A 13,615-nucleotide genomic window follows, 5' to 3' on the forward strand; every position below is an offset into this window, starting at 1 on the left:
ATTTTGAACCATGAGTTCACTAACACATAGTGTTCTTTTTATGTTGCCTGCCACAGTAGTGCTACAGGGGACAAGATAATTTCTTGAAAGTCACAGCATATCCAGTACAAATGAAAATATGACTTCAAAAATCTACTTATCTGGAGGCTTATGGATCATTTGTCCTTTGACATAACAATGTATTTTGGGATTGTTGACTCCATGTCCATACAGATCAGTTAGTTATAAACAAATATAATGTGCTTCATCAAAAGAATCCAGACATGTGTGAAGGGAGAAAGGTTTGCCTACCACATGTTACAAAGTCTTAAAATCTACTGAGATTAGAACTCAAACCACTGTAAGATGTATTACTTGATCTTATGTCTTTTATAAGAAAATAACTTTAGAAATATATTTCCAAGATCATATATCTCACTTTATATTTGTTTCTGATTCTTCACAGGTACTGAAAACCAGCAATGAACCAAAATAAATTAACAATAAGTTATTAAATGCCTGTAATAAGCATGGTATTAGAGACAATAAATGAAATGGAAAGCATAATTTCACCCCATCAGAACTGGTGGTACAAAAATGTTAGACATATAAAGCCCTCAAAATTCCTTGGGATACCCAGTAAGGCAATGATCATTTCCCACCTAGTTCACTGTAGCATTTAGCAAATTACATGAGAGTTACCTGTCTACTGTCTTTTGGTCTGCGAGTCCTTCAAATGTCTCAGTATTTTTAACACTTGCCATGGTGCCTCACCTTGTACCTGGCACCTTGTATACTCAGTCAGTGTCTGCTAATTGAATGGATGATGAAAACTCATGGAACTGCCAAAGTCTTCTGCCAGCTGACAGTATTCAAAGATGTATAAAAGTAGCAAAACTAATTTATATTATCTTTATTTATCCCTATTAAAAAAGGTAACTAATGGGCAGTGAATGAACAGAAGACAAGCATATCAGGAAAAAGCTAAGGCTTATCTGTCAACCTCTAAAATGAAAAGACTGAAGTATAGAAAGCCATACCACTCTGTAATTAAAAAAAAAAGTCAACCAGAGGGGTTTGGAACTGCAGTGATCAGCAGGGTACACTCACCCACTGGGCACACAGCTCCAAGAGACTATGATTTTGGAAAGGATGGGCCAAAGACCATTTCACATGATACAATACCCCACCATGCTGCCAAAAAAACAATCTATTCTACTCCAATCGGCATTTTACCCAGGAATAGCAAAGTCTTTTAAAGTTTACAGCAATACTCATTTCACTCCGTACAAAAGAATGATTTTTGGTTCAAGAGTAAAATTATAAGACATTGCACTTGTTAAGAGTTAGTTACCTGGATTCCAAGAAAACTGTTCCATATTTCTTAGACACACTATTAGCAAAAGCACGTAATTTGTGAATCGTTCCTTAATATCTGAAAAAAACAACAACATATAAATACTATAGTGCCTTCACAAAAATTTCTTCTTTTAGTCAGAAAATATTGGAATTATTGCACTATATATAAAATGCCTGTAAAATAAATATAGCTTAATACATACAGGATACACTATACTGGCAAGCCATTTACTTCTTTGGCTAACATAATACTAGTATAGAAATTCTGAATGTCAACAAACTTCAAAAAATATTGAAGCCATCACTCTGCTCCAACTGGGTGATCAGATTCCTCCAACGGCCTTTGGAGAAATATGACAACTGTTTTCATTTTACAGAAGAAGAAAAAAATAGAAGTAGAGAGAAAAATACAAGACTTTGGGTAATGTAGAACCTTTGAATCCTAGATAGTTATAATCTGGTAAACAGTAAATACATAGAAAGCACTGACCTGATGTATCCTTTACCTAAGAAAGTACTGGTATTACAATAGCATTTCTTAGAGAAAATAAAGCATAGTGGAAAAAAAATCTCATGTTAAGTTTTATAATGATTGTGTTGGTTTGAAAGGATTTATGTACCCTGGAATACCGTGATTTAATACTAGGTAATCTTGTGGGAGCAACCATTCTCTTAATCCCTATTCAGTACTATAGGTTGGAAACTTGATTGGGTTATCTCCATGGAGATGTGACTCAATCAATATGGGTATTAAACTTGATTAGATAGAGACGCATCTCTACCATTCTTTGTGGGTCTTGATTAGTTTACAACCTAGATAAAATGGACAAATGGGATATTTTCACGGCCTTAGAACTTGTAACTTAGTAAATTCTCCTTCTTAAAAGCCATTCCATTTCTAGTATATCGCATTCTGGCAGCTAGCAAACTAGAACAATGGCATTAACATAATAAGTCAATAACTACATACTGAGCGAAACACAGACTGAACTTTTAAAAAGCAAATAATTGAGTTCCCAATAAAAGCCAATTTACGTATTTCATTTTTTAGGCTGCAACTTTTTCAGAGTCAATGATACCATGTCATCAAGAAATGGAATGAGTAAAAACATCAGCATGGCAATGTAAGACATCCTCTAAAGAGCCTCCCCAGAGATTTAGCAAATAAAATGACAAATTCAACTTGTTTAGAACTCTGGAGGAAGTAATGACTGGAATAGGGCTCCACAAATGCTGAACTGAAGAAACAGAAAAATCTCAGGTAGGAGAATTCTGTCCTAGACTGCTGGTCAATTTCCACTCCCCTCCTGCTCACTTGGTTCTGTGCAGCTTGGGAGTCACACAGAGGCAGCACTACCAGGGTCCCTTCCACCACAAACTGACTACAGAGCGACTCACAGCAGTGAGTTAGAACTCTATACATATCCAGGGACAGAGACCCAAGTCTCCAGAGACTGAGGGTAGAACACAAGCCACTGAGGAGTGCTGGATACTAAAAGGGCCCTCAGGGGCAAAAAAATATATGCATATATCAAAGGTTGGTTCTTTAAGAAGATTAATAAAACTGGTAAACCCTTAGCTAAACTGACAAAGAAAAAAAGAAATGAGCACAAATAAATAAAATCAGATTGGGAAAGGTATTAGTACTGATCCCACAGAAATAAAAAAAAGATCATAAGAGGATATTAAAAACAACTGCATGCCAACAAATCAGGCAACCTAGATGAAATGGACAAATCCCTAGAAAAACATGAACAACCTATAACTCTACAACAAACAGAAAACCTCAATAGACCAATTACAACTAAAGAGAAAGAATCAGTCATCAAAACCTCCCAACAAAGAAAAACCTAGGACCAAATGGCTTCACAGAGGAATTTTACCAATCATTCCAAGAAGAATTAATACCATTCCTGCTCAAACTCTTCCACAGAATTGAAGAGGGAATACTACCTAACTCATTCTATAAGGCCAATACCCCCTTCATATCAAAGTCAGATAAAGATACTACAAGAAACCAAAATTACAGACTAATGTCTCTTATGGATGGATACAGATGTAAAAATCTCCAAGAAAATACTTGCAAATATAATCCAACGGCACATCAAATGAATTACACACCACAATCAAGGGGATATTATCCTAGCACACAAGGATAATAGCCACATGCACACATCATTCAACTGTGGCACCTCCTAAAGCCTGCTGCAGCAGAATGATGAACTTCAATTTCATCTTGAAGTCCTTTAAGACTGTCTTGGCTCATTTTTTCTTTCTTTTATTTTTCCCTTTATAGCAAATCCATTTGGACTTTTATTCTACAGCACAAGTTTTGGTCTCTAGAAGTGAGCTGGCATTTTCCATGGCTGTCTTCCCTAAATAAACTTCTCTCATCAATAGTACCTTCTTTTCCAGGGCAGCTCAGCTCCCGACCCTTATTTGAGATGTGTCTGTACCTTTATTTTCCTCAAAGTCCAGTGGGCACAAATTGTTGTTCTATTTATGAAACCGTAGTTATTTCTTTTAAGATACCATGTTTCTAGGTAAAAACTCATATTACAGTGAGCCTCAAAAGTGAGAAGGACAAATATGCTCACTTGAAGGACATACCAAAATTAGGAGGTACAAAGAGTTTTCAAGGATACATGCTTTGTTTAATCCTAGGTCACATGCTCAATTTATTTTGTGGTTTCAAAAGGTGATATGGATTTAAAGGAAGCTAGGAAAAATCTGTCTTCAAATATTTCCCATTAAAACTGGAAACAAAATGTATTCTCTGTTACTTACAAGTAACCATGGAATTTAATCCATAGGAACTGAATTTGTCAATGCACCTTTAATTGCAATTCTGTATAATTATTCACAAAGCCACATCTATATGTGTGCTAAATCCTCTGGATTTCTAATTTCCATAAGTCAATTTAACAAGGAAGTGCACTTGTTTCTGATTCTTCCACTAAGTATCAATAAGTAATATTACTTAGTTCATCACAGAATTATCTGAAAAGAAACTGCCTTGAGAAATTTAAAATGTTATCTGAAATAAACTAACATAATTTTTACAAACTCTTACTAATAAAAGAAAACCAAAAGCTGTGCTTAAATTAATCATATCTGAGTACAGAATTACCCAGATTCTTGGGCACAGGACAGTTTGCAGCATAAAGAAAACCAGCAATCATTTCAATTCTAGGCACACCAATAAAAGGAGAAAACCCATTTTTCTTGAAGAGCATTTAAAGCAAAATAGATTTTAAAAAAGTAAACTTTTAAACACTGTATAAATTAAAAAAAACTTAAATTCTGGTTGATGAATCCAATTTTACAATATGAAGGAAGTGAAGGATAGTATGGATAAGACTAAAAGAAATAACATCCTAAAAAATAAATGTATATTTACTTCAATTACCTGTTTATCAATGTAACTAAAAATGAGGCTGTTATATGAAAATTTTATAGAGAAAGCCATGTTTTAGTCTTTTAGTCTTTTAATTTCACAATTTTCTTTTACACCGAAATGGTTTTACATAGATTTTTTGAAGACTCGATTTTTAAAATTTGAGCTTTTCTAAAGTATACCCAATTTAAAAAAAAGTTTTCCCACAAGATAAGCTTGTAAAAGGAAATGAAATTTTGATTATAATGATAACAGATTCTAATACTAAAAACCTACTATATCTACTTGATTAATAATACAATTAACAAAGTATTTAAATCATAACTCATCTTCAACAGTCCCAAGAGTTGATTAGGACTGAACTCTGACATTAATTAAACATTAAAACTTCTACCAAAATGGGAACACTTTAATCTTTATTAAGTAATCTAAAAACACTTGCAATTAATGTTTTAAAAATATTTCTGATATCCAGAATATTAAGCTCCTTTCCCCTGCTACTAATAAGGATATTCCTTAACATATTATATTTACAGTCACATTTTAAATGTGAGATGAGTGATTCTTATTTTCAACAGCCATAAAATTTATACAAAGGCTTATGTTGAGTATTAAACAGTCATTCTGAGCTAGAACCTTATTTTAGATCAACATAACTGCTGCAAGCATTCTAGTCTCTCAAACCATGAGCCTATGGTTTAGCCAATCCAATGTATATAAAACAACCCATTTGTTTTAACATCCAAGAAAACTAAAACATGCATCTTTCCCAGAGCATCTTGTTTTTTTTCTACATCATTGTAAATGGAACTATTCTTTAAAAACTATATTATACATGCCACTTTTTTTGCTGCTATATATAGAAATACAGTCAATTTTTGCTTATTGGCCATGTATCCTAAGATCATGCTAAATTCAATTGGTAGTTCTAGTAGTTTTGTAGATTCCCTAACATTTTCTACAGAAACAATCACACTGCATGCAAATAAAGGCAATTTTATTTTCTCCTCTCTAATCTTTACGATTGTTATTTTTTCTCTTAACTTACTGTACTGGTTAGAAGCTCTAGTAAAATAATGAACAGAAAATGTGATAGCAGATATCCTTGCTTTGTTCTCTATTCAAGGGAAAAGCATTCAATGTGTCTGCATTATGCACATTATGCATGTCAGCTCAAGGTGTTTTGCAGATACCCAAAATAAGCATGAGGAAGTACTTCTATTTCTAGTTTGCTAATTACCGTTTATCATGAACTTTGTCAAACATTTTCTTTTATCTGACTTGTACTTATTGAAATGATACAGTCTTTTTTCCTTTATTTAATATGTAGAATTAAACTGACTGATTAACAAACATTAACCCAAACTTCCATTACTGGGATAAACTCTATTTGGTCACAATGTATTCTCCTTTTTATATATAGGCTGTATTTGATTTGTTAACACTTATTAAAGATTTTATATCATGAGGGTTACAGGTCTGCAATTTCTTTTCTTGTAGTATCTTTGTCAGGTTTTATACTATACTAGACGTAGATTTGGGAAGTGTGTCTTTCTTGTTTTATTCTGAGTAAGACCAGTATTATTTGATAGACACCTAGATCTTTTTCTTTCTTCTTATGTCAGGTTAGCAGGTTGTATTTTTCAAGGAATTTGTCCATTTCATCTACATTGTTGAGTTTACTGGCTTAAAGTTGTCCATATTACATTACTTTTTACATGTATAACATGTGTGATAATATTCTCTTCTATTTCTGATATGGATAATTTCTCTTTTTTTTACTTGATTCAGAGAACCAACTATCGGCTCAGTTTTTTTTCTCTATTGTTTGCATCTTTGCTATTTCTTTTCTTCTACGTATACTATGAGCTTAAATTGCTTTTTTAAAAACTTTCTTCATGTTAACGCTTATATCATTAACTTTAAACCTTTTTCATCTTTTAAAACAAGCATTTAAAACTATAAATTTCCTTCCAAGAACTGCACTAGCTACATGCCACATATATTGGTGTTGTGTCTTTATTCTCTCCCACTTCAAAATATTTCCTAATTCCTTTGTGATTTATTTTTTGATGCAGTGTTACTTTGAGTGAACTGTTTAATATCCACCTACAAGGGCTTTTCTAGTTTAATTCCATCACACGAACAGAACATACTCTATGAAAACATTCGCCAGGAAATTCATTAAGTCTGCAGTCTGCTTGTCTGTATGGTATTCTTCTCTCTCTGATTATTTCACCATATATATTTATTTATTTTTGCATGGGCAGGCACCGGGAATTGAACCTGGGTCTCCGACATGGTAGGTGAGAATTCTGCCACTGAGCCACCGTCACACTGCCCTATTTCACCATATTTTTAATGTCAAAGTTATTTTTTTATAATGCTTAAATTTCTCCTACTTTTTATCCTCATCTAGATAAAAATCTAATGGGTTTGTGAGATTTTTCATGTATTTTGTTCTTTAGGACTATAATTTTATTTTCAAAAACATTTTTCATGAACTACGTACTTCATACTCTAGAATCATTGCATAAAGAATAAAGTTACAAAATATTACATTTAAAAAAAAGAAACACTAGGAAGATTTTCTTATCAGATATAATAACATGCTCCTATCATATTCACCCCTATACTTTTTTCTAATGGTAGAAAAAGATAATGAATAATTTCATGGCTCAGAAAAAACATACATATATCATGAGCATTTTCCCATGTCATTAAACATTATTATAAAATGTTATTTTTAATAATTAAACTTTAAAATATTATTTTTAATGAACAGCTTTTCCATTATTTTTGCCATTAATGACTACAGTGAAAGTAGCATTCTTATGGACAAATATTTGTAAATATTCATAATTTCCTTAGACTTCTAGATATAAGCAATTATTGGGCCTATGTGAATATACACTTCAAGGTTACAGTAATAATATATAAAATACATGTATACACACATTCCTCAGGCATCTCAATATCCACATAGGTGATCCTTTCCACAATGTGCCTCTCAGTTCCTTGACCTCCTCCCCTCCAACGCTCTTGTCCTCTCCTCTACCTCATGGTCATATCCTGGACTTTATTTTAGCCAATAGGTACAATTCCTCCTTTATCTTCATTTTAAGCATTCTACTCTCTGCAAAAAAAGACTACCTGTTTTTTTGCAGAGAGTCTCACTGGGATCCACAATCCACAGATCCTACCTAAGACTTTTTCACCATTTCATTTCATTCTTTACCAAGTTTATAGTCCACAGCCTCCAGTTAAAATCATTTCCCTGTGTTAAACTTTCGGTATCCTTGTTCTTCCCTCTCTCATCAAACTTAACTCCCAAACACCCAACCTAGATAAATTTATTCTCCTTCTCCATGAGGGCAAATGTGCTCTACAGAAAAGCACATAGACATGCTGACTGGAATCACTTTAAGTCATAGACACAAAGTTCAAATGTTGTCAGACAGCTGCACGTTACCCTAGTCAAGGGATCAGAAAACATGTTCTGCAAAAGGCCAAATAGTAAACATTTCTCAGCTTTGTGGGCCATATGGTCTCATTGCAACTACTCCACTCTATTGTTGTAGTACAAAGGCAGCCAAAAATAGTGTATAAAAGAATAGATGTTGCCATGCTCCAATAAAACTTTATTTGTAAAAACAGGAGGCAGTTATCTACAGAGTAGTTTGCTGACTCCTGCTGTAGTCCTTTAACTCTCCTACTTCCCTAGAGATTTTCACATTCTCCTCTTTTCTTGAATGTCACTTTTCATTCCTTATTTGAGAAAATTGAAAACAGAAGAGCCCTCCATGTACCTCCCAATATTTGCATCTATGACAACTGTTATGCTTTACCTTTTATATGCTTTTACCTTTATAGTAAATATAATAGTGGTTCTTACAAAGTGTGGCACAAGAACCTCTGAGGATCCCAAAACCTTTTCAGAGGATCCATGAGGCTAAAATTATTCTTAGAATAATAAGGCATTACTAGATGCTTCCATTTTCATTCTCTCATGAATATAAATGGAGATTTCCAGAGGCTACATGATGTGTGTGAAATCACAAGAGACTGAACTTGGAAACAAGCAAGAGAATCCAACTAATTTCTATTAAGCCAGACATTGGAAGATTTGCAAAAATGTAAAACTATGCCACTCTTCTCATTAAATATTTATTATTTTTTTGAAAATACAATTACTTTAAGAGACTTGAGACAGATGTCTGAGAACTGATTCTCTAGACAAACTACTGGTAATTTTATGTAATATCAATCACTGTGTCCACTCCTTTGACAGGCTCTCAACCTACTTAAGGACATTGTCTCTTTATCTGTCCCTCTCATTCCTACATATGCCCTGATTCATATCAAGGCACCAGCTAAGACATCATAGCTTTCCCACCATCAGTATAAATGTCAACATCGTGAAAAAGAAAAACAATGCCTTTGAATTCTTATGAAAATAGTCCTGGCTCTGTGGCCTCCCTGAAAGAGTTCCATTGGCCACACTCTGAGAATCACTACATCATGCTACTATGATTTTCAAAACTATGTAAGATAATGACTTCAGGGATAAATTTTGTGTCTTTACACTTTTTAGGATAAGAAACTAGGCAGTAAGGTATAACTAAGAAAGCTGAGAATTTGGAGACAACCTGGGATTTATAGGCATAAGTCTATCATTTTACAGCTGAGGAAGTCAAACTCCCTTCTCTGTTTCAATTTCAATAGTATCATCTGCTTCAGAGAAATTTCTACATTAATGAGAAACTTTCGGAAAGTATGGTAAAGTGCTACACAAATGTTAGTCATTTTTATTACCTTAAACATCCTGAGATTACAATAATCACAGATAATAAGGATGTCTAGTAAAAATAAAGTAAGAGAAGGCACAGCCGAAGTCAAAGAAATAGTAAACCACAGGAAATGTGATAGTTTGAGAATGAACTGAAAAATACTACTACATGGAGCTGCAAACAGAACTGAATTGTACCTACCGCTATTTGACATTTGAAAGAGATTGTTCTTTTCAAACTTCTTGAAAACACTTCCTTTAATTTCAACAAACTGAAACAGTAAACAGAATTATCTTTATAATTATAAAAGTTTAAAATGGACATGTTACATATGAAATTTAATTCTTTTTAGAGAATGAACACATAAAGCATTTTATCCCATTCAGAATAGTGCCACTAAAATGCCTGTATAACCTCCGAAATGTACAATAAAGTCTCATACTTACATTATTAGACATCATGATAGTTAGCAGTGACTTGTTGTGTGAGTTAAACGCTACATTTAGAGTTGTTGCTTGAACCATTATAAGAATTGCATGTAAAACTATCAATAAGTATTGTTAAGGCAAAAACTTAAGTCTGTTTTCATATTAACAGATAGTATTATAAAAATGTTAAAAGTTAACAATGGAGGGAAAAGATGACTAGATTTTAAAAATCAACTTTTATACAAATATTTTTGTTATCTTTATGATTTCCTTATTAGCTATAGATAGGATAAAATGTATACTGCCTATATGAAACAAAAGTAGAAATTAACCTCTGTGTATCTTTTATTTATACTGCAATTACCTTCAAAACAGAAGTTGTCTAATTCTTTCTGTATCTTTAGCACTTGGCAAAATGTTTGGGAAATAGGATGTCAAAAAATTTGTCAAATAAATGAAATAAATTATGCAAGTACTGAAAGAAAAGATTTAGAAATATATATTATCAATAAATAGAATTTGCCTTCTAAAAAAGGAAAACTAAAATTATTCTGGAAGTTATTTTCCTCCCTGGTTATTCAAGATATGGAATATAAGAATTAAAAAATGCCTGATAATTATCATTTCTTTTCATGTCGTTTTTTTGAGGACATCCTCAAGCTGCAGAATCATATTCATGTTACACATGGAAGAGCTGATATATATATAGGTAACTTTTACTCCATTATATCTGAACAAGCTTTTATCTCACAGAAATCTCATTAATCTCTTAACTTCCTAAATATAACCAAAATTTTTTCAAGTGTCACTCTTTCAGATATTAAGAAAAAGCACATTATGACACATTCCTATAAATGAGCCTTGACTCTATAAGGAACAAGTGTATAAATATGTAAATATGGATACACACACACATGTGCAGTACTTACACAGAGTAATAGTTAGGCCGGTGTTTACCTGACCAGACAACTGGGCACCATAACCTGGCCATTTGACACCAGAACCTAACTATTACAGTGTATGCTCCGAGTCAGCAATCACTCTATGGTGCTTTTCTCCCACAGTCAGGATTCACAGGTCCAGGAATCAAGGGATGGAAATGGGAGTGGCACGACTCACTATCACCACTACTGATTCACTAGAAAAAATTTTGCTTCCCGTCCCTGAAACCTTAAGCTCTGCTGGTCTACACATCTTAGTTTCAAAAGGAGAAGTGCTCCTACCAGGATACACAATGATTCCATTGAACTGTAAGTTAAGACTGCCACCTGGCCACTTTGGGTTTCTCATGCCTCTGAATCAAAAGGCAAGAAAGGGGATTACTGTACTGGCTGGGGTGACTGATTCTGACTATTAAGGATCAATACTTTCATCTACACAATGGAAGAAAGAAGAGTTTTCCTGAAATATAGGAGATCTCCTAGGGTGTCTCTTAGTACTATCATGGTCTGTTATTAAAGTGAATGGAAAACTGCAATAACCCAATCAAGGTAAGACTACCAATGGCCTAGAAACTTCAGGAATGAAGGTCTTGGTCACACCACCAGGCAAAAGAACTACAGTCAGCTGATATGCTTGCTGAGGGTAAAGGGAACATGGAATGTGTAGTGGAAGAAGGTAGTGATAAATATGAAATATAACCACATGACCAGTTACTGAAACAAGGACTGCGATGATGTACTTCCTCCTTGTTTTGTTATGCGTGTCTGTACATAAAGCAAATATCTTGTTTTCTTATCATATGACATAAGTTGCATTGTTCATGTTTATAGTATTTAAGTTATAGGGTGTCAAGTTTAAGATGAATGTCATCTAAGGACTTGTACCCTATTCTGGAGAGATTCAGAGTGTTTCTGCTTGTATGCAGGACAGTTGAGTATTATTAAGTGAAACACAGCTGTTACTGGATTCTATTCAGAAATTAAGCATGTTTTAAGGTGATGTCTGTAGGTACCAAGTTAACCGGGGGTGGACTACAATGGTTAGGATCATGGGTCAATGTAGCCACATGGTGGTACTCATGTCTGGTCAGGCAAGCACTGGCCTGCTACTGCAAGGATATTTTGTGGCTGGTTGATAAACCAGAAGGCTGGTTTATTAAATCATTGGTCAGCTGACTGCAGCTGTGGATGATTTTATCTGTGAACAACTAAGGGCACGTCTCCCGCAAACAAGATAATCTAATCAGTTGGATTTGATCCAATCTGTTAAGGACTTTTAGGGGAGGACAGAGAACCTCACTGCTTCTTCAGCCAGTGCGATTTTCCTGTGGAGTTCATCAAGACCCTTAACTGGAGTTGCCAGCCTCACAGCCTGGTCTACGGATTTGGGACTCTTGCATTCCCACAAATGTGTGAGACACGTTTATAAATCTTATATTTATAGGTATCTCCTGTTGACTCTGTTTCTCTAGAGAACCCTAGTACATATAGTAAAGCATGAACTCTCTTATTCCTCTCTAACCTATTCTATATTTTATTTTTAGATGAGTTCTAAACATTTTATGTCCCAAGGTTATAACAAATGCAATGATTTAAAGACCACTTCAAAAGAATTCCAACAGAAACATGAAAAAGTTATATGAATCTCTATATAAAGGCAAAGCACATACAAATGAGCATATTCTTTCTTTCTAAAATCTTTTCACATTAATCTTCAGTATGTGTTCACTGTCGGACTTTGCAATAAGTCTAAAAGGATACACACATAAAGAACGGCCATGAAAAAGTGAGGAATCACCCCAATATGGGCTCTTTTTCTTTCTTTGGGCTCTGTTGCTGTCCAATAGAGAGCATCCAATATATCTTGCCCAAATGATGAAAACAGACGATCAGCTACCTAAAAAAATAAAACAAAATAAAAATTGGAAAGATGTTAATATTCCTTTTTAAATGTTACCAAAATTCAGCTTCAACTCAAATATTAGCGAGTCTCATTTTTAAAATCCCCAGTAGAAAGTAAGCTCCAAAAGAACAAGGTGTATTTGTTTACTTAGTCACTGATATTTCGTTATTTTCTGACACACAGTGAGTACTCATATATTTGTAGAATTCAAAACAGACTTTGTCCAATTTCCTATGTTTTTAACAAGGAAAAGTTTTATATAGTGCAAAAATAAACTGGAAGGCACGTCAAAATTAATAGCTCTTCAGGTTTTAGCTCTTTAAAGACAAATTCAAGATTCAAACTTAAATCTATCAGGACAAATATATCATTTGACCCACTCTACTCACACCTAATATTTTGTAAATGATGGCAGATACAATTTTCTTGAATTTATTATATCGAATATAATATGCATATTCACTTCCTAAAGACATTTTCAATGATCATCTCTGAATATAGTATAATAAACAAAGAGCAAATTAAAAAGAAAAAAACAGAGCATATCATTCAGGGTTCAGCTGAAATGCCACACCCAAAGAGAAGACCCTCCCAGATCACCCTATCCCTTGTAGGCTCTTGTAGACTCTATTACATCACACTGCTCTTCTTCATAATAGTATTTATTGCTTCCTAATATCTCCTTGCTCATACCTATCTCCCACCTCTAGACTATAATCTCCATGAGAACAGGGGTTTTATGTGCTTTCCTTACCTCTGAATCTCCAGGGTCTAGGCTTGACATGGAGGAAGTGACAAATATTTGCTGAATGAATGAA

At 33.9% G+C, this 13,615-nt stretch overlaps 1 protein-coding gene across 2 annotated transcripts in view; it reads right to left on the reverse strand.

Annotated features, from left to right (window-relative positions):
• TAPT1 (transmembrane anterior posterior transformation 1) overlaps positions 1–13,615 on the reverse strand; it is a 60,393-nt gene that overhangs the window by 13,985 nt on the left and 32,793 nt on the right. For both annotated transcript variants that reach the window (XM_077136459.1, XM_077136460.1), the window contains 4 exons: positions 12,656–12,791; positions 9,972–10,069; positions 9,727–9,796; positions 1,334–1,414 (listed from right to left, as the gene is read on the reverse strand). In XM_077136459.1, coding sequence (XP_076992574.1) covers positions 1,334–1,414; positions 9,727–9,796; positions 9,972–10,069; positions 12,656–12,791 — 385 coding nt within the window. The remainder of the gene's footprint in view (positions 1–1,333; positions 1,415–9,726; positions 9,797–9,971; positions 10,070–12,655; positions 12,792–13,615) is intronic.

This window comes from Tamandua tetradactyla, chromosome 19, assembly GCF_023851605.1.
Source record: "Tamandua tetradactyla isolate mTamTet1 chromosome 19, mTamTet1.pri, whole genome shotgun sequence".
In the NCBI taxonomy this organism is placed as follows: domain Eukaryota; kingdom Metazoa; phylum Chordata; class Mammalia; order Pilosa; family Myrmecophagidae; genus Tamandua; species Tamandua tetradactyla.